The 19,345-nt window shown below is 44.1% G+C and overlaps 1 protein-coding gene across 7 annotated transcripts in view; it reads left to right on the top strand.

Annotated features, from left to right (window-relative positions):
* st3gal2 (ST3 beta-galactoside alpha-2,3-sialyltransferase 2) overlaps positions 1-19,345 on the top strand; it is a 325,477-nt gene that overhangs the window by 232,851 nt on the left and 73,281 nt on the right. For all 7 annotated transcript variants that reach the window (XM_072547616.1, XM_072547615.1, XM_072547612.1 and 4 more), the window contains one exon: positions 18,667-18,860. In XM_072547616.1, coding sequence (XP_072403717.1) covers positions 18,667-18,860 — 194 coding nt within the window. The remainder of the gene's footprint in view (positions 1-18,666; positions 18,861-19,345) is intronic.

The following is a 19,345-nucleotide window of genomic DNA, read 5'->3' as shown; positions in this document are numbered from 1 at the left end:
TCTCATCTGTCACTGTTATATCATGAACCCTCTTTTTCCCCTCTGCCACTGGCTTGTTTTCTCTTTCACCTACTTTGCTTCTCTCTGCTTCTGATTTTTGTTTTCTACTTCTCTCTCTACACTGTTTTTTATCCATGTCGACATCCCTGTTCCTTATCACTGGCAAATACAGGCTGATAAGCTGAGAAAAGGAAGCTCCAATATCTCCAGCCACGACAAGATAGGAATTGTGAGGAATGCTTTGTTTTCAAGTGACTACCTCCTCTTGATGATTCGTGTTTCTCCCCACCCACATCCAGGTTCTTCTCTCTTCCTCCTGCTTCCTTTCCTTCCTGCCAACACCGCTACAGCCTCTTTCCCATAGCATTGCCAGCTCACCCCCTCAGTATTACCTACAGGGTCATGTACCTCCTTCTTACCTCTCCACTTAAAGCAGTCCCACCCTCCGAGTGGGCAGTGTTACAGATTTCCACAAAACGGATTCAGAGATAGAGACAGAATCAATCCACGTGTTTTCAGAATAGATGGCTTCATGAAAGAAAGGAAAGTATAAATAAATAATGTAACAGAAGCAAATTTGTGGTGTTTATGAAGAGATTGATGAACCTTCTCATATTAGTGAGGTGCATAAAGGCTCAGATCTCACATTCATCGGTGAAAGAGTGCCATGCGCAAATTACTGTGTTTGAAATTACTTTTCTACACGTTTTCCAGAGTTAGTAGGAAGCAGCCCTCTTGATTACACTGTGGAATTGTTGGTAGGATTACTACGTGGCATACTGGTGTGAAGCCATGCTCCTTTGTCACAAGCCAAATACGCATCCCTTTGAGGTCTTCTTTCAGGCCAATGACAAGGTCTTGAACAATTTCTTTCAATGATTTTCAATTCAAGCTCGCCCAGTCCCTCCCATCACCGACTGGAACCCCATTTTTAAGCAAGCTTTCTACTATCTGGAAGCCCCAGCAGGCGCTCTTCCTTCCCTACACTCCCAAACATCCTGGGTTGCACTCCTCCCACCTCCACGCCAAATCATCAACCATCCCCAGCTAATAGAACAGCACAGTCCTAATTCTGGTCACTTATTTGCACTATTTTCAAGATCATCTAATTCTACCTTTGTAACCTCACTTGAATCCATCCTCCTCAGTTCATCTGCTGAAATCCTCATCCACACCTTTGTTAATTCAAAGTTCCAAGGATTACTATTCCTGCATAGACTTGAGATCATTCAAAACTCATGCCCATGTTCTAAGTCCCTTTCACCCATGGTCTCCCAGGTTGAGGCAGTGCTTTGATTTCAAAGCCCTCATCCTCATCTTTAAATCCATCTATGGACCCAGCCCGAATTCCATAACTTCCTCCAGTTCAACAACTCCTCTGATTTAGCGTTGCTCCTCCAATCCTGGCCTCATGACTATCAGCAGGTATTGCTGGTTCTCTAATCAACTTTCAAAGCCCAAACCTTTGGAATTCCTCCCTAAATGTCTCCACCTCTCTAGCTGGCTTACCTCCTTTAGGATGCTTCTTTAAACCTATTTCTTAGCCCAAGCCTTTGATCATGTGCCCCAATATCTCCCCATGTGGCTCAGTGTCAAATTTCTTCTGTTTGATTCCTGGCATTTTTCTGATGGACAGTGCCCATGGTTATAGAGTTGTAATTGGACTACCACCACTACCATTTCCACCCCCCCCCTCCAGAAAAGTTTCCCCGCAGATCCCTTTTAATCCTTTTCCCCCTCGGTTTGGACCGCCCCCCCACCAGGGAAAAAGACCTCAGCTATTCACACTATCATGGTTTTGTAAACCTCTACGAGGTCACCCCTCAGCCTCCGACACTTCAAGGAAATAGGCCCCAGCTTATCCAGCCTCTCCTTATAAAACCACTCAGTCCCGGCAGCATCCCTACAAACTTTTCCTGCACCCTGTCTAATTTAACAAAATCTTCCCTGTAACAGGGCGACCAGCATTGTCCGCAGTATTCTAAAGTGTATAGCTGCAACATGATGTCCCTACTCCTCTGAGGCTTCTGAATTGAAGACTGTCCTTTAGTAGTTTGTGATTGATGAGTGACAGTCCCTACCATAGCTGGCGTGGATTGAAGTGGCTCATGGTTGACTGATTTTTTTTCCCCCTCCTGTGGCCTCTCTTTTCTACCTTCTGTTTTCTAATTGATAACACACCAATAAAACACCTTGAAACCTTCTATCACCTTAAATGTGTTAAATAAATGTTAGTTGTTCATTAAACCAGTGAATGCCATTGGCTGGTTTGAACAATCAGTTGGACAATGTACGAAGAGGGCAAGACTTTTTCCCTGGAACCTGTAGCACCCAATAATTTTCACTGTCTGACAATCTCATTCAGAGGATTGTTGAGGTGAGATTAGAAAACTGTTGAACGTTATCCTGTGGCAGTATGGCTGCTTTTCCAAGGTCAAGCTACATCTTGAGACCACATTTTAGTTGTTATCTGGTGTATTATGTTTTGTTAAGTGTTTCAAACAGTGGGTACCTATAAATGCAGGTCTTAAATTCCCTATCCCTCAGCCCAGCCAGCTGAACATTTCTCCTCAAAGTTGAAAGAAGATCTAAAAGCCAGACTGGCAGTGGGTCGAATCAGATCATAGGACGTTGCCTCGGGTCTGGGAGAAGAGTTTGGAAGTGTGGAAGTCTGCCCACAGCCTCGCCTTTTGTCGTGGGGCTGTGTTACAATGCCTTCATCAAATAGCATGTTCTCTAGGTTTCTCATTTACGTATGGTCTGCAGCTGTGAGCTGTTATTGACTGCATAATAATGATTCATAACAGTGCAGCTTAAGTACAGTTTTGTTCTAGCAATTTACTAGGATTACATGGTAAAAGAACTATGGAGATGGACAATTAAAGAACGGGAAAGTAACGAGGACAAGTTGGAATAGTTTTGTGGTTTTGTTTTTTTTTAAATATGTTTCCCTTTTTCCTTTCATTTCTTGGAGGTGTTGAATTGCTGTCTATCACTTTGTTGCAGATTTAGTTCCCAGAGCACCCGATGATGTATGCCAACTCCGATGTGAAACTAGACAGTGATTCTCATTTCATCTGCTCATTCACATGCGTCAAAGGTCAATGGATAGCAAAATCCTGGCTAATTTCTCCTCCCTATGAATGAGTCACTCCAGCTTACTTGCTCCAGCTCTGAACCTAATCTCCACCCAGTTGTTCCCTGCATTTTGCATCCCAGTACTATTATTCCATCTTTAACTCTCTGCTGTTCCAAAAGGGATAATCTGTGGAGCACTCACTCTGATACTACTTTATTCCAGTGGTCTCTGGCAGCAGATTGCAATATTATAGAGATGAAGGCAGGCTCATACGATGAGTAATAGCTTCAGGCGAAACTGTGCATTTATTCAATAAACCACTGGCTGGAGTTCTGCATCTCTGCAAAAAGAGACAAATCTCTGGGAGCCATCCTTTTGTTTACAGGATGCCTAAAGGGAGATGAGATTTATCAACACTCTGGAGGGGGGAGTTATTCCATTTAATCTTCATAGTTTCCCTAGAAGATGGCAATTCCTTTGAAAGGAACTGTTAGCTTCATTGACCTCTCGATGGGACATTGAGGCAACATGAAGAACATAGTCCATTACCTCTGTTAGCCTTCTCTCCCTCATTTTCTTCAAAATTAAGCTTGTTACTGCCTAATCATTCATTTTCTGCCCTTTCATTCTCATCTGTGTTGCTCTTAGCATTTTCAAAATCGTCTATGATCCCAAGTGATTATCCTTTTGATCTTTCCCCCATCTCCTGTGGTGAAGTTTCTGGATATGGGGTCAGATATATATGAATGTGTCAGCATACTCCATTAGCTAGGCATATGTCCATTCAGTGGAATTGTCACCACTGACTGGGGTTGTGCACTGTAAATAAAGCCTCACTATTCCCAGAGTCTGTGATTAAACCACCAAATTGCCCAATTCTCATAACTTCCAACTCAGGTTAAAAGAATAATCACACCAGGTTTTTTTTCCATTAGTAAGCAAATGCATGTCTGTTGTAATCAAACTGTTTTTAACCAATGACAAAAGAAACATGAATTGCCAATATATGTATATTCCCTCCAACTTAAACTGTACCCATTTTTAAAATTTGTGGACACAAAAACATAGGAGACAAGGATACTATGGGTGGACAAAAAAAAAATCAGGGAAACGCAGTTCAATAGCACCAGTTCAGACCACAGATGTTGAAGAGTCATTTCATTTCAATTTCTTCTGACTCTTTGCTGATGACACACTGCTGTAGGGGCACTGATTCACAGTCTCACACTTACAAGTTGAGAAGTTGCCCCCTCATGCTGTCTGAAAGGGTTTTTCCTTTCTCCTATCAACGGAGAATTTGCAAAGAGAGCAGCTGACAGAGGAAACATTTGGGAGCATCACTGGTCCTTGGGAATAGAATAGCTATTCATTGTCACTTATATTTAGGAAAATGCAGTGAAAAAGTGTTTAGATCACCATGCTCTGGTGCTATTTTAATTACATAACATACAAAAAAGGAATAATTAAGACAAACTTCATCTTTGTTCCCTTCACAACACCTGGGTTTCTGAAGGGGCTCCCGACACCAAAGCCACCGCAGAGGACGCCATGGCAAGGAGGAACATAACAGACTCACAAGGTGTAGCTGCCGCTAAAGCTGCCCTATCGTTGCCATTACCAGAAAGAACAAACCAACACACCACACCATCGCCACTGTGGCCTCCGCTGAAGCCAACATAGCCATGGGAAACTGACCAGATCCACCACACTGCTGACACTACACCAGACCATTGCAACCACATTCATCCACTGTTGCCACAGAAGGAAAATAAGATGAAGTTTGATATGTAAGATAAATGAAGAAATAAAACAAAAGAAAGAAGGCGGCAGGTGGCCTGATGATGGGAAGTGAATGAGCGCAGAATCCCGTAGACTCCCTATATGCCACCGCATCATTCTCAAAATAAATGGGGGATTTTGTTTAGGAGGCAAGGACTGATTAGAGATAGTCACCATGGCTTTGTGCATGGGAAATCATGTCTCATGAATTTGATTGAGTTTTTTGAAGAAGTAATGAAGAGGATTGATGAGGGCAGAGCAGTTGACTTGATCTGTATGAACTTCATAAGGCATTCGACAAGGTTGCTTATGGTAGACTGGTCAGCAAGGTTAGATCTCATGGAATACAGGGAGAACTAGCCATTTGGATACAGAACTGGCTCAAAGGTAGAAGACAGATGGTGGTGCTGGAGGGTTGTCTTTTAGACTGAAGGCCTGTGACACAAGGATTGGTGCTGGGTCCACTGCTTTTTGTCATTTATATAAATGATTTGCATGTGAACATAGGAGGTTTGCAGATGACACCAAAATTGGAGGTGGCGTGGACAGCAAAGAAGGTTACCCCAAAGTACAATGGAGTCTTGCTCAGATGAGCCAATGGGCCAAGGAGTTTCAGATGGAGTTTAATTTAGATAAATGTGAGGTGCTGCATTTTGGAAAGGCAACTCAGAGCATGATTTATACACGTAATGGTAAGCTCCTCGGGAGTGTTGCTAGACAAAGAGACCTTGGAGTACAGGTTCATAGTTCCTTGAAAGTAGAGTCATAGGATAGTGAAGAAGGTGTTTGGTATGTTTTCCTTTATTGGTCAGAGTATTGAGTACAGGAGTTGGGAGGTCATGTTGCAGCTGCACAGGACATTGGTTAAGCCACTTTTGGAATATTATGTGCAATTCTGGTCTCTCACCTATCAGAAGGATGTTGTGAAACTTGGAAGGAATCAGAAAAGATTTCCAAGAATGTTGCCAGGTTTGGAGGATTTGAGCTATCGGGAGAGGCTGAATAGGCTGGGGCTCTAATCCCTGGAGCATTGAAGGCTGAGGGGGAACCTTATAGAGGTTTATAAAATCATGAGGGGCCTGGATAGGGTAAATAGACAAGATCTTTTCCCTGGGGTGGAGGAGTCCAGAACTAGAGGGCATAGGTTTAGGGTGGGAGGGGAAAAATTGAAAAGGGACCTAAGGGGCAACATTTTCACGCAGAGGATGGTACGTGTATGGAATGAACTGTCAGAGGAAGCAGTGGAGGCTGGTACAGTGACAGCATTTAAAAGGCATCTGCATGGGTATATGAATAGGAAGGGTTTAGAGGGATGTGGGCCAAGTGCTGGCAAATGGGACTTGATTAGGTTAGTGCATCTGGTCGGCATGGACAAGTTGGACAGAAGGGTCTGTTTCCATGCTGTATATCTCTGACTCGATAACTCCATAATAGAATTATTGTCACATGTACTCAAAGTTACAAAGAACAGTGAAAAGTGTACAATGTTGCCAACACATACCGCCATCTCAGTCTTAGATACAAAAAAAAGAGAAAATAAAGAAAAAATTGCACTACATTATGGATATACATAGAATAAATTAGGAAAATAAGACTATGCAGTCTTTCTATAACTTCTCCCCGCAGAAGGGAGAGGATGAGGTGGATGTCTTCTCTTTACAGGCTGAACATTTCTGTTCTATCGTGCACACAAAGTCGAGGCATCAATCAGGAGGTTGTTACTATGCTAAACCCACAACAGCTGGAGCGATTGAAAAACCAATCAAATGCTTGTTTCTGGGCAGAATTGCCCTGAACACAGTCTGGTGGTGCTGTTGTATCTGGAATTCACTGTCACACTGGTTCAATGAGGCAACCTTGTACATACGAACCACAATGTACTCCAGGAACGTGATTTTGAAATCGTAGGTGCCTTTTCATACGGTTTCCTTGGTTTAAAGCAATAATCTTTCCCACTTTTTTTAGTCCACAGTCCCAAAACGAAACCATCCGTTACAGGTTGAATCCATGATCTGTATAGACCGATACTCCAACGTGTGTTGCAGTTCTGGAATCCCCATTATTGGAGAGTTTCAGTTGTGAAGATGGATTGGACAGACTGGGATTGTTTTTCTTAGAACAGAGGAGATTGAGAGGGTAGGCAGGAAGAAACATCAATGATTGGGGCATATATTTAAGGGTCGGGGCAGATATTTAAAGGCGACGCGAGGGGAAAGATTTTCATCCAGATGGTGATGGGAATCTGGATAAGAAGCAGAAACCCTCATAACATTAATATTAAGTATTTAGATTTACACTTCCTGTACCAAGGCATACAAGGCTATGGGCCAAGTCTTAGAATGTGGGATTAGAATAGTTAGGTGATTTTTTTTTTAAAGCGTGAATGCAATCTTTTTCAGTTCTGTAGATCTCTGTGATCCTATGTAGTCTCGTACTTAAACAATTTCTGCTTGCCTAATCCTGTTTACATACCTTCACGTCCCAGTCACCAAGTCTCCAGAGAGAGCAAGGAGCTATCTCTCAACTGATTTTCCTGACAGTGCCATTGACCAGCTGGCTGCCTGGGATGTGGATAATTGATCCCCACATCAATTACCACTTCATTTGGCTTCCTCTCTGTGGGGAGAATTCCCCAGTAATCTGCAGTTTGTTCTAAATGAAAGCTTCACACTGCTGAATAACTCAGTAATCACTCCAGCCAGCACAGAAAACACAGTGACTGACAATTTTAAGAGTTTGTTAAAGCTTTGCATTATTCCTTTTTCTTTTTAAATACCAGTGAGTCTTCTATATTGAACTATAATTACCTGGAGAATAGCGAGTCTCCTGCTTAGTAGTCTGCTCACAGTCTGTGTGTGAGCACGGAAGTCAGTGTTTCAATTCTGTCAGCCATTTGCAAAGAAAATCCTGTGTTACCATCATGGCTTATCTTTCCCTTCTTACCAGTTAGCTGCTATGATTTATATCTCATTTATAGTAATGAAGGTAGGTTGGATTCAGCTACTTGTCAACTGGATCATGATGTATAAAGCTAAGCACTATGAGCCACTGATTCACAATGGAGGTGCCAGTCTGAGGCTTAATGTTTATTTGAGGCTCATATACTCACAATAAACAGATGCCTAGTGGGGTAAAAACAATGACTGCAGATGCTGGAAATCAGATTCTGGATTAGTGGTGCTGGAAGAGCACAGCAGTTCAGGCAGCATCCAAGTAGCTTTGAAATCGACGTTTCGGGCAAAAGCCCTTCTGAAGGGCTACTGTGCTCTTCCAGCACCTCTAATCCAGATGCCCAGTGGGACCAAACATGACCAAAAACTGTAGCAAATGGATCAGATGCACTGAAGCCCCATAGTGCAATCACAAGGGGGACTGACTTCATTTGTGGTGGTGCAGGTTTTAAGAGGCAATGGAATTTGTTGAAAATCCACTGGGTTATCTTCATCAATGTCTGTGAGATTTAATGCCACAATGGTTGTTGTATAGAAATGGAAGCTGGGGACAGTGGCTTACCTAGATTTTGAACTTTATAGGGAAGTGTGCTCAACCCTTTATTGAAGGTACTAATTACCAGATTCAATAACCATCTTTCCCATAGAAACATCAATAAAATCCCTACAGTGTGGGAGCAGGCCATTCAGCCTACACCAACTCTCCGAAGATCGTCCCACCCACACCCTATCCCTGTGACCCTGCATTTTCCATGGTAATCCATCCAGCCCACACATCCTGGACATTATGGGGCAATTTAATATGGCCAATCCACCTAACCTTTGGACTGTGGCAGGGAACCGGAGCACCCTGCAAGAAACCTACGCAGACGCGAGGAAAAATTGCAGATACCACATGGACAGTCACCCGAGAGTGGAATCAAACCCAAGTCCCTGATGCTGTGAGGCAACAGTGCTAACCACTGAGCCCATGTGCCACCCCAATTTTTATATTAGCCCTGGGATTTCCAGACAAAACCCACTCTATTTTGGAAACATTGTATGGTTAATCTGTAGACTCAGTGCCACAGAGGGCTGTGGTGGCCAAATCATTGTGTGTATTTAAGACAAAGAAAGATAGTTTCTAGATTGGTGAGGGGTTCAACAGTTATGGGAGAATTGGATTGAGAAACATATCAGCCATGATTGAATGGTGGAGTGGACTCGTTGGGCTGAATGACCTAATTCTGTGCTGATTTGGAGATGCCGGTGTTGGACTGGGGTGTACAAAGTTAAAAATCACACAACACCAGGTTATAGTCCAACAGGTTTATTTGGAAGGACTAGTTTTCGGAGCGCTGCTGCTTCATTAGGTGGTTGTCTGATGTTGTGTGATTTTTAACCTAACTCTGTTCCTATGTTTTATAGTCTCTCCTACGGCTTTTCCTGACCTGAAGCATAGCCTGGTATTTCTAAACTATTATATAATGACATCAAAAACAATCCCTCAACAATTAGGATCTAATTGACTTAAGAGTGTGGCTATGTGGACCACCCAGAGAGCTTTGTCTGAACAAAGCATAAGATGGCATACACTGACCTCTTTCACACTGTCAAGATGTCACAACTGTGTTCTAGATTCCACACTGTGCTCGAACAGCACCCTGAGAGATCAATCAAAAGTAATAAAAGTCAAGAGAAAAATAATTAACAGCCCAGGCATTAAGCAATGGGGGTTAGAGCCTTTTCCTTGAATGGATGTCATCTGAAGGTTGACCAGCTGAAAATGATTAAAGCAGCAGAAACGATCAGTGAGTTGAGTGTTACCACTTCAGCAGATTGTTAGCTGAAAGCTGCTGAGTGTGGAGAATTGGCCCTGACAACCCTCGTGGTTTGTCTACACAAAGATGATTGCACTTCAAAAGCAACTCACTGACTGTGAAGGGTTTTGCCAGATCCTGAAAATGTCTAAGGCTCTTAAAATAAATGTGAAGTTTGTTTTGTACATGTAAGTTAGGAGATAGATCACTGGATCAGCTTTTCTCCTGGCCAAATCTTTGATTAATTTTTTTTTTCCCCCTGTAAATTGCAGAACAGGATTCTCCAATAAATGTGAAAGTCCAGATTGCTTGATTGATGCTAACTCAACATTGGGTACATGGCTCAATGTGATTATCTGTGCAGATAATATCAGTGGAAAGATGAATGAGTTCACTGTAATAACTGTAACAAGGTCAGCTGGTGGATCTCATAGAATATGAGTTCTCTGATTGGGGTTGTTAATCTGGTCCAATCAGATAAAGAGGAGTATCAAGAGATGCCTGGCACTCATGAGACCTGGCTCTGAAGATGCTGCACCAGAGTCAGAACATTCCACATGTAGATAAAGGGTGATTTGGTGACAGGATATCTGTCTCTGTGGAGTTATTTCATTGGTGACAAGAGTGGGATTATCGATGCAACCGTGTAAAAGCACCTACTAGCTGAAGCCCAACTGGACTTCAAACAGGCACTACACCTGGCTTTATCATTTGAATGTAGGTAAAAACAAGGACTGCAGATGCTGGAAACCAGAGTCTAGATTAGAGTGGTGCTGGAAAAGCACAGCAGGTCAGGCAGCATCTGAGGAGCAGGAAAATCAGCATTCTGGGCAAAAGCCCTTCTTCAGGAATAGAGGCAGGATGCCTGCAGAGTGGAGAGATAACTGAGTGGGGGTGGGGAGAAAGTAGCATAGAGTACAATAGGTGAGTGGGGATGGGGATGGGGATGGAGGTGATAGGTCAGAGAGGAGGGTGGGGGAAGGTAGCAAAGAGTACAATGGGTGAATGGGGGTGGGGATGAAGGTGATAGATCAGATAGGAGGGTGGAATGGATAGGTGGAAAGGAAGAAAGGCAGGTAGGACAGGTCATGAGGGCGGTGCTGAGCTGAAAGGTTGGATCTGGGGTGAGGTGGGGGAAGGGGAAATGAGGAAACTGGTGAAGACTACATTGAGGCCCTGGGGTTGAAGTGTTCCAAGGCAGAAAATGAGGCGTTCTTCCTCCAGGCATTGGGTGGTGAGGGAGCGGCGGTGGAGGAGGCCCAGGACCTTCATGCCCTCGGCAGAGTGGGAGGGAGAGTTGAAATGTTGGGCCACGGGGCGGTGGAGTTGATTGATGCAGGTGTCCCAGAGATGTTCCCTAAAGTGCTCTGCTAGGACGCGTCCAGTCTCCCCAATGTAGAGGAGACCGCATCGGGAGCAACGGATACAATAAATGAAATTGGTGGTTGTGCAGGTCAAATTTTGATGGATGTGGAAAGCTCCTTTGGGGCCTTGGGAGGAGGTGTGGGCGCAGGTTTTACAGTTCCTGCGGTGGCAGGGGAGGGTGCCAGGAAGGGAGGGTGGGTTGTTGGGGGGGGGCGTGGACCTGACCAGGGAGTCATGGAGGGAATGGTCTTTGCGGAAAGCGGAAATGGGTGGGAAGGGAAATATATCCCTGGTAGTGGCGTCTGTTTGGAGGTGGCGGAAATGTTGTTGGATGATGTGGTTAATGCGAAGGTTGGTAGGGTGGAAGGTGAGCACCGGGGGGGGTTCTGTCCTTGTTACAGTTGGAGGGGTGGGGTTTGAGGGCGAAGGGGCATGATGTGGACGAGATGCATTGGAGGGCATCTTTAACCATGTGGGAAGGGAACTTGTGGTCTCTAAAGAAGGAGGTCATCTGATGTGTTCTGTGGTGGAACTTTGAATGTGTGACAAGTGGAGCATATGAATTGCAGAGTATTCCAATAGGAGTGGACACCTTAACAGGATGACTGAGCTTGGGCAGCACTATTTGCATGCAGGCAATTGCACAGCCTCACTCAGGATATATCCTGATCAGAGGGACTTGAGTTGGCACACAGCAAAACCCCAATACAAAGCCAAGCCTCGGCCAAATAGTTGACATTTTCTCAAGGATCCGGATCGGCAAGCCACTGCAATTTCTGCTAGCATGCAGACTCGAGATATCAAGAGTCCCACTCGGCTTGAATTGAGTAAGTAAACTCATGGCCCCATCTGCAGGATAGTGCATACTCTGGAAAATCCACCTGCAACTGGTTTGGAATAGTTAAATTGCTTAGTAACATTCAAATGAAAACCAATAAAAATAAACATCTTGTTAAACGGTCATCCAGTTCTAATGGAGGTTGGTATTGGCGCAGCAGCATCAGGACATTCAGCCTCGGATCTTCGGGTGACCATCCTCGAAGGCGGACTTCGGGATTGGCAACAACGAAAAGTGGCTGACCAAAGGCTAATAGTCAAGTTCAGTACCAATGAGGATGGCCTTGACCGGGACCTTGGGTTCATGTCATACTACAGGTGACCCCTCTACACTATACACTCTCTCTCTCTCTCTCTCTCGCACATACATACACACACTCTTATATACTCACACATACATGCAGACCCTCTCTCACACACACACTCTCTCATACATGCACACATACACCCTCCACACTCAAACCCACACACCTTCTCACAGGCTTACACTCCATCACACTTGACCAGGTTTGCACACACACAAACATACACTCTCTGATGTGCACTCGCACTCGCACACAAACACACACTCTCTCTCTCTCTCTCTCTCATGCATGCACAGACACACATAAGTCTATGGGGTGAATTTGTATTTGCAGCATTATATTTGCAAATACATTTTGTTTTGCTCAAAAAATACAAAATCTGCAGGCAGTCAATCCATGTAATATTTTGTAAATTCCACTTTGGAAATAGAACCAGCCTGACTCAAGATTGAGATGCAGACAGACTCTAACCTCATTTAATGCAATGTCTGAGCTGAGATATCACCTTTTTTATAAAAGCTTATCTCGAGAATGTGACTTAAAAGACATTGTGGGATTTACCTATCAATGAACCAAAACCTGCAACCTATTCTAAAAGCTGAAACAATTGGCCATGCTAAATTGCCCATAGTGTTTGGTACATTATTCAGAGGGAAATTGATCTGGATGGGTTACACTTTGGAAGGTCAGTGTGGACTTCTTGGGTTGGGCCAAATGGCCTGTTTCCATACTGTAGGCAATCTAATCTAAAACAATCCCAAGTTTATTCAATATATCATTTCAGTTACATGACACTGTAATCTTTTGCTATAAATTCTGTGTCTTATGATCTTATAGCCCACAACCACCTGATGAAGGAGCAGGGCTCCGAAAGCTAGTGCTTCCAAATAAACCTATTGGGTATAACCTGGTGTTGTGTGATTTTTAACCTTGCACGTTGACCCGGAAGCAATTCCACGATTCTGTATGGCCCGCCCAGTGCCATTTGCCGATGGGCAAAAGTAGAGGCAGAAATCAGAAGCTTGGAAAGCGAAGGGATTATCAAACCAATCAGTTTGCGGAATGGTCATTACCTGTCATACCAATTGGGAAACTAACAGGTTGGTTCACCTTTGTGGGGATTTTAAACAAATGGTAAATCACTTTTCACATCTGGATAAATACCTAATCCCTTGGATAGCTGACAGGGGAGTTGTCCTTCACAAAGCTGGACATGAGGCTTGCATACTTGCAATTGCAGCTAACGAGGATTCCCAGACATATGCCATAGCTAACACCGTTAAAGGTCTACACTGGTTTACAAGACTGCCATTTGGGGTAGTGTCAGCCTGTGCAATGTTTCAGCGGATGATGGAGAACATTTTACAAGGTCACCAATTATAACAGGGAAGACAAATAAGGAATACTTAGAGAACTTGGACATGGTCCTTAGACATTTTTCTAAGGCAGGCATGTACATTAGAAGGATAAATTGTGTGTTCCATGCCCTCAAGTGATGTACCTGGGCTACAGTGTGGACAAGACCGGGTTACACCCATTGGAAGATAAAGTGAGGGTGATCAAAGATTCCCTGACGTGCAGGAGTCTGTCCAGGAGTTTAGGTCACTTCTTGGGCTGGTAAATTATTACTGGAAGTTCATACACGACCTGGCCTCCATCCTGTCACTTTTGCATCACTCCTTAAAAAAAAGGTTAACCTTGGAAATGGTCACATAGCCTAGCCAAAGCTTTCAGGAAGTGACGAAACAGCTATCATCCTCAAAGGTGTTGGCACACTATGATCCCAAGCGAGATTTGGTATTGACATGCGATGCCTCCCCTACCCTGCTAAAAAGGATCAGGGCAGTATTAGTACATGGGTGGCCTAATGGAGAGGAATGCCCAATAGCATATGCATCTAGGACTTTGGCTAATACGGAGTGTAAATGCACTTAGGAAAGAAGGATTGGCGATCATATTTGGAATCAGGAAGTTCCACCAATACCTTTACAGACGTAAATTTGTAACAATAATGGACCACAAACCCCTATTAGGTATATTTACAGAGGATAAGGCAGTACCATCCATAGCTTCAGGCCGACTCAGCGATGGGCTCTAATACTGTGCTTGCAGTTGCACTGTCAGGGAGGCCAATTAGCACATGCGATGCATTGAGCCACTTTCCATTAGCAGGTATATCATTGGTGGTTTGGAAGAGCCTGTAATGGTATTAAACTTTCAGGACACGCTCCCAATCACAACTGACAGTGTCAGATTTTAGATGCAGAAAGATCCAGTCATGTCAAAACTGAAACAAATGGTGGTGCTCAGGGAAACCAACGGGCCATCACAACCAGAATTGAGATCTTTTAGATCATGGAGAAATGAGCTCACAGTAGAGGACGCCATATTGTTTTGAGAAACAAGAGTGATTGTCCTGAGCAAAGGCTGTCACCAAGTACCGGCTGAACTCCTCCAGGGTCATCCAAGAGTTTCCAAATGAACATGTTGGCAAGACATTATGGCTGGTGGCCAGGCTTGAATGCAGACATAGCCACGTTGGTAGGGCAGTGCTCAGAGTGCCAACAAAGGCAAAATTTAACATCAACAGCTTCCCCACATCTGTAGGAATGCCTGGGTAAACCTTGGACTCAGTTACATGTCAACTATGCAGATGCTTTCATGGGCTCAATGCCCTTAGTCATTGCAGATGCCCACTCACAGTGGTTGGACGTATTTCAAGTTCATTTGTCAAGCACAGGGAAGACGATAGAAAAACTGTGTGCATCTTTTGCAATACACAAACTCTCTGAAGAATTGGTCACAGATAACGGGCCATTGTTTACCAGAAGGGAATTTGGCTGTTCCTAAAGTTGAATGGAATTCAAAACATAAGGACAGCTGTATACCATCCATTGTCTAATGGTCTGGCAGAGCAATTCAAACCTTGAAGGCAGTTTTGAAGAAACAACCCACAGCCTCACTAGATACCAAGCTGTTAGGGTTCTTTATTTGATTATAGGACCACTCACATGTAATGCAGGGATAGCACTGGCAGAGTTGCTAATGGGTAGAAGACACAGCACCACGTTAAGTCTGATCTTCCTGGACCTAGGCGGGAGATGAGGGCCAAATGGCATCAGGAACGCCAATGCCAGACACAAGATCCACCAAGCGAGAGAGGCAGTTTGATACGGGGGAATGACATTTGCTGTAAGAACCATGGGAATGGCCCCACATGGGTAAGAGGCACGGTCTACGTGAGGCCAGGACCAGACATGTACAAACTTTGGCTGGGTGAGATGGTCCTGAACAAACACATGGACTGTATGAAAGCCATGATTTCACAAATGAGTGTGGGAGCAAAACCTGCTTTGGGCTACTGGGAACAAGCAGAAAGGCTGTCAGAACCTGTGGGGTTCACTGTTTACATCAAGCATTGACGAGTCCTTGGAATCAGAGATGGACGTGACAGATGTAGTCACCTCGATGCCCTGCCACTGGAAGAAGAGAGTGAAATTCTACCAAGATGGTCCTGGCGGAAGAGGCAGGCTCCGTTACACACCGCCCATATTGGATGTTCAGTTGGAGGATCTTGACCCAGTGTTAAACTATCCCAGATGGCTCTCCAAGAGAAAGGACTGACCTACATCCTTGGATTTGGTGGGGAGGAGGAATGCAGTGATTGTAACAGGGTCAGCCAAGTGGACCTCATAGGATATGAGTTCCCTGATTAGGGCTGTTAACAGGAATCGAAAAGTGTGGTACTGGAAAGACACGGCTGGTCAGGCAGTCAGTATCTGAGGAGCAGGAGAGTTGACGCTTCAAGCAGAAGCTCTTCCTCATTCCCGATAAAGAGCTTATGCTCGAAACATCAACTCTCCTTCTCCTCAGATGCTGCCTGACCGGCTGTGCTTTTCCAACACCACACTTTTCGACTCTGATCTCCAGCATCTGCAGTCCTCACTTTCTCCCTGTTAACAGGAATGTCAGACTGAGAGCTGGCTGTGAACAGGCAGTACCAGAGTCAAGGACTCTACACGTGTAATAAAGGGTGACAGGATACCGTCCTCTGTGAAGGTATTTCAATCACATTTCATTGTCTTTAAGAGTGGAAGTTACAATGGCAGATTAGATTAGATTAGATTAGATTAGATTAGATTACTTACAGTGTGGAAACAGGCCCTTCGGCCCAACAAGTCCACACCGCCCCGCCGAAGCGTAACCCACCCATACCCCTACATCTACATCTACATCTACATCTACATCTACATCTACCCCTTACCTCACACTACGGACAATTTAGCATGGCCAATTCACCTGACCTGCACATCTTTGGAGTGTGGGAGGAAACCGGAGCACCCGGAGGAAACCCACGCAGACACGGGGAGAACGTGCAAACTCCACACAGTCAGTCGCCTGAGGCGGGAATTGAACCCGGGTCTCAGGCGCTGTGAGGCAGCAGTGCTAACCACTGTGCCACCGTGCCGCCCACAATGTATCTGTTCTGTGCACAGAATGTACATTAGAGCCAATCTGGGGTGTTTCACCTGTTAATCCCCACTTTATTCACCTGGAGTCGGGTAGAAATACAGATTGATTTGTAGAAACTTTGTTTTTAAATAATTTACAGAAACCAAATCTATCCTGGAGGGTGCTACCAAGTTTGCAAAGAAGTTAATAGAGATTAGAGATGTCAGCAGAGTTCAAATGGGTGCAATGGATGATAGTACAGGTATTGGAGGGGTTTTATGCTGCTTTGTGCTTTCCTCTTCTGTGTATTGGATTTATGAGGCTATCGGTAATGCTTTAGAGGGCAAAGACTGAAATGAAGATTCACTGAAATTGATCCATGGAAAAGACTTCATGACCTCTTTTGCCATTTGTGGGTACTTTTATGATTGTACTCCATTCTGTAACTCACTCCAGGTTGTATTGTTGTTATAAAGTCTCTACTTATCCAAAACGCCAGCATTTTAAGACGAAGAGAGCAGGAATGTTCTTTTCCCATAGGATTGAAAGGCCACAGAGTACACAGCCAAAGTTAGTGATTGGACCACAAACCACAACATGTAAAAAAGTATTATGTAAGTGCTTGAAGGGAAACAGTATAAACGAAATGAGATAAGGGAAAAGGATAGACAAATACGATTAGGACTGCTGCTCATGCAGAGAATAGGTTTTAAAACAGACAGGTAGCTTCAGTAGCCTTTTTCCAAGTATAATTTCTGTTACATTCTATGTAATAAGATTCCAGTCCCTAACTAACTCACAGGTAGGCATTTTTTATAAATTAAATTCTAGTCTGTAACTAACTTCTAGGTATCCATTATTCTATATAGAAACAATCTGAACCCCGCCCCCCCTCCAATAGATTCCAACCTATAATTCATTTCTGAGTATCTAATATGCTATACATAAATTCTCTGACCTCCTCGAATAGATTCCATTTTTTATTCACTCCTGGGTATCCATAATTCTACACACAAACCATCTGAGCCCCTCAATTAGATTCTATTCTCAGCTCATTCCCAGGTATCCATTATTCTATATATAAACCATCTGAGCTCCTCGTTTAGATTCCAAGACTGTAATTCAATCCTGGATTTCCATTATTCTATATATCAATCTCCAAACCCCTCGATAACATTCCAGTCTGAAACTCACTCCTGGGTATCTGTTATTCAATGTGCAAACTATCTGAATCCCTTGATTAGATTCCAAACTGTAACTCACTCCCAGGAATCCATTATTCCATATATAAGCCCATGTATAGATTTTCTGCCAGGTATCCAAATTTCAGTTGATGAGCTGTGTAACTGTGATGCTGAATAAACGTGCATGTCAGTGGTCTGACTGTTTGTTACCATAATGTCCCCATGCACAGGCTGGTGGGGACCTATGCCTGATAGACCGACTGTAACTGCAGTCAGACATCCTGTTTTAGGACTAGCTGAGAGAAGCAATCAAAAGGTGTGTTTCTCCACTTTATAGCTCTTTTGTTTTTTGCCAATAATGTTTCTGTTCATAGAACCCCTACAGTGTGGAAACAGGCCCTTTGGCCCAATAAGTCCACACCAACCCTCCGAAGAGTAACCCACCCAGACCCATTCCCCTACCCTATTACTCTACATTTCCCCTGACTAATTCACATAACCTACACATCCCTGAACACTACACGCAATTTAGCATGGCCAATTCACCTAACCTGCACCTCTTTGGGCTGTGGGAGGAAACCGGAGCACCCGAAGGAAACCCATGCAGATACAGGAAGAATGTGCAAACTCCACGCAGACAGTCACCCGAGACTGAAATCAAACCTGGGTCCCTGGCGCTGTGAGGCAGTAGTGCTAACCACTGAGCTACTGTGCCACCTGTTATTACAATGGAGACCTGTATGTCTGAAAAAGTGAGTTAAATAAGTCCACTGAGAGTTAATTGAATGGGTCAGATCGTTTGATAAACAGAGTGGCATTTCTTCCCTTGCTGAAGCACTTAATTTGGCTTCCCCCCTGCTGTCTGCTTTACTTTTTCATCACATGGTGACCTTTTCCTTTCCCTACACCTTCCAGATGCTTCAGCCACAGTTCAAACCACACGACCTGAAGGATGTTTTGCCTAAACTCTTCCTCACTGTGCCCGGAGAGAATCCATACACCTCCTGGAACCGTTCTCGCTGTCGGCGCTGTGCAGTGGTGGGGAATTCCGGAAACCTCCATCATTCTCACTATGGAGCAGACATCAACTCTCATGATTTCATCATGAGGTAAGCTGTGAAGGTGAAGGACGTCTCTCGGTGGGAGATCCTTTCTAACTGTTTTTTCTTAAAATTCCCGGTGTTACGTTTCATAGTGAGATAGCTTGAATCCATGGTGAAATTAAGAAATTGAAATAAAAAGTGAAAATGTTGGAATGCAAGGCAGGTTCATCAGCATCTGAGAGAGGAAAACAACTTTGATTTTTTTGAGTGTAGAACGGCCTCCTGAATCTCATTTTGTCAACTGCTGTGTGTTTCAAGCAATTTTTCCTTTAAGTTTCATATCTCAGTGTGTAGGATAGGGAAAAAGAAGCTTAAAAATGTGTTGCTGGAAAAGCACAGCAGGTCAGGCAGCATCAAAGGAGCAGGAGAATCGACGTTTCAGGCATAAGCCCTTCTTCAGGAATGAGGAGGGTGTGCCAAGCAGGCTAAGATAGAAGGTAGAGAGGAGGGACTTGGGGGAGGGGCGTTGGGAATACGATAGGTGGAAGGAG

Source organism: Chiloscyllium punctatum, chromosome 26 (genome assembly GCF_047496795.1).
Source record: "Chiloscyllium punctatum isolate Juve2018m chromosome 26, sChiPun1.3, whole genome shotgun sequence".
Taxonomy (NCBI): domain Eukaryota; kingdom Metazoa; phylum Chordata; class Chondrichthyes; order Orectolobiformes; family Hemiscylliidae; genus Chiloscyllium; species Chiloscyllium punctatum.
The sequence above is the reverse complement of the archived record's forward strand: the minus strand, read 5'-3'. Positions and strand labels throughout refer to the sequence as shown.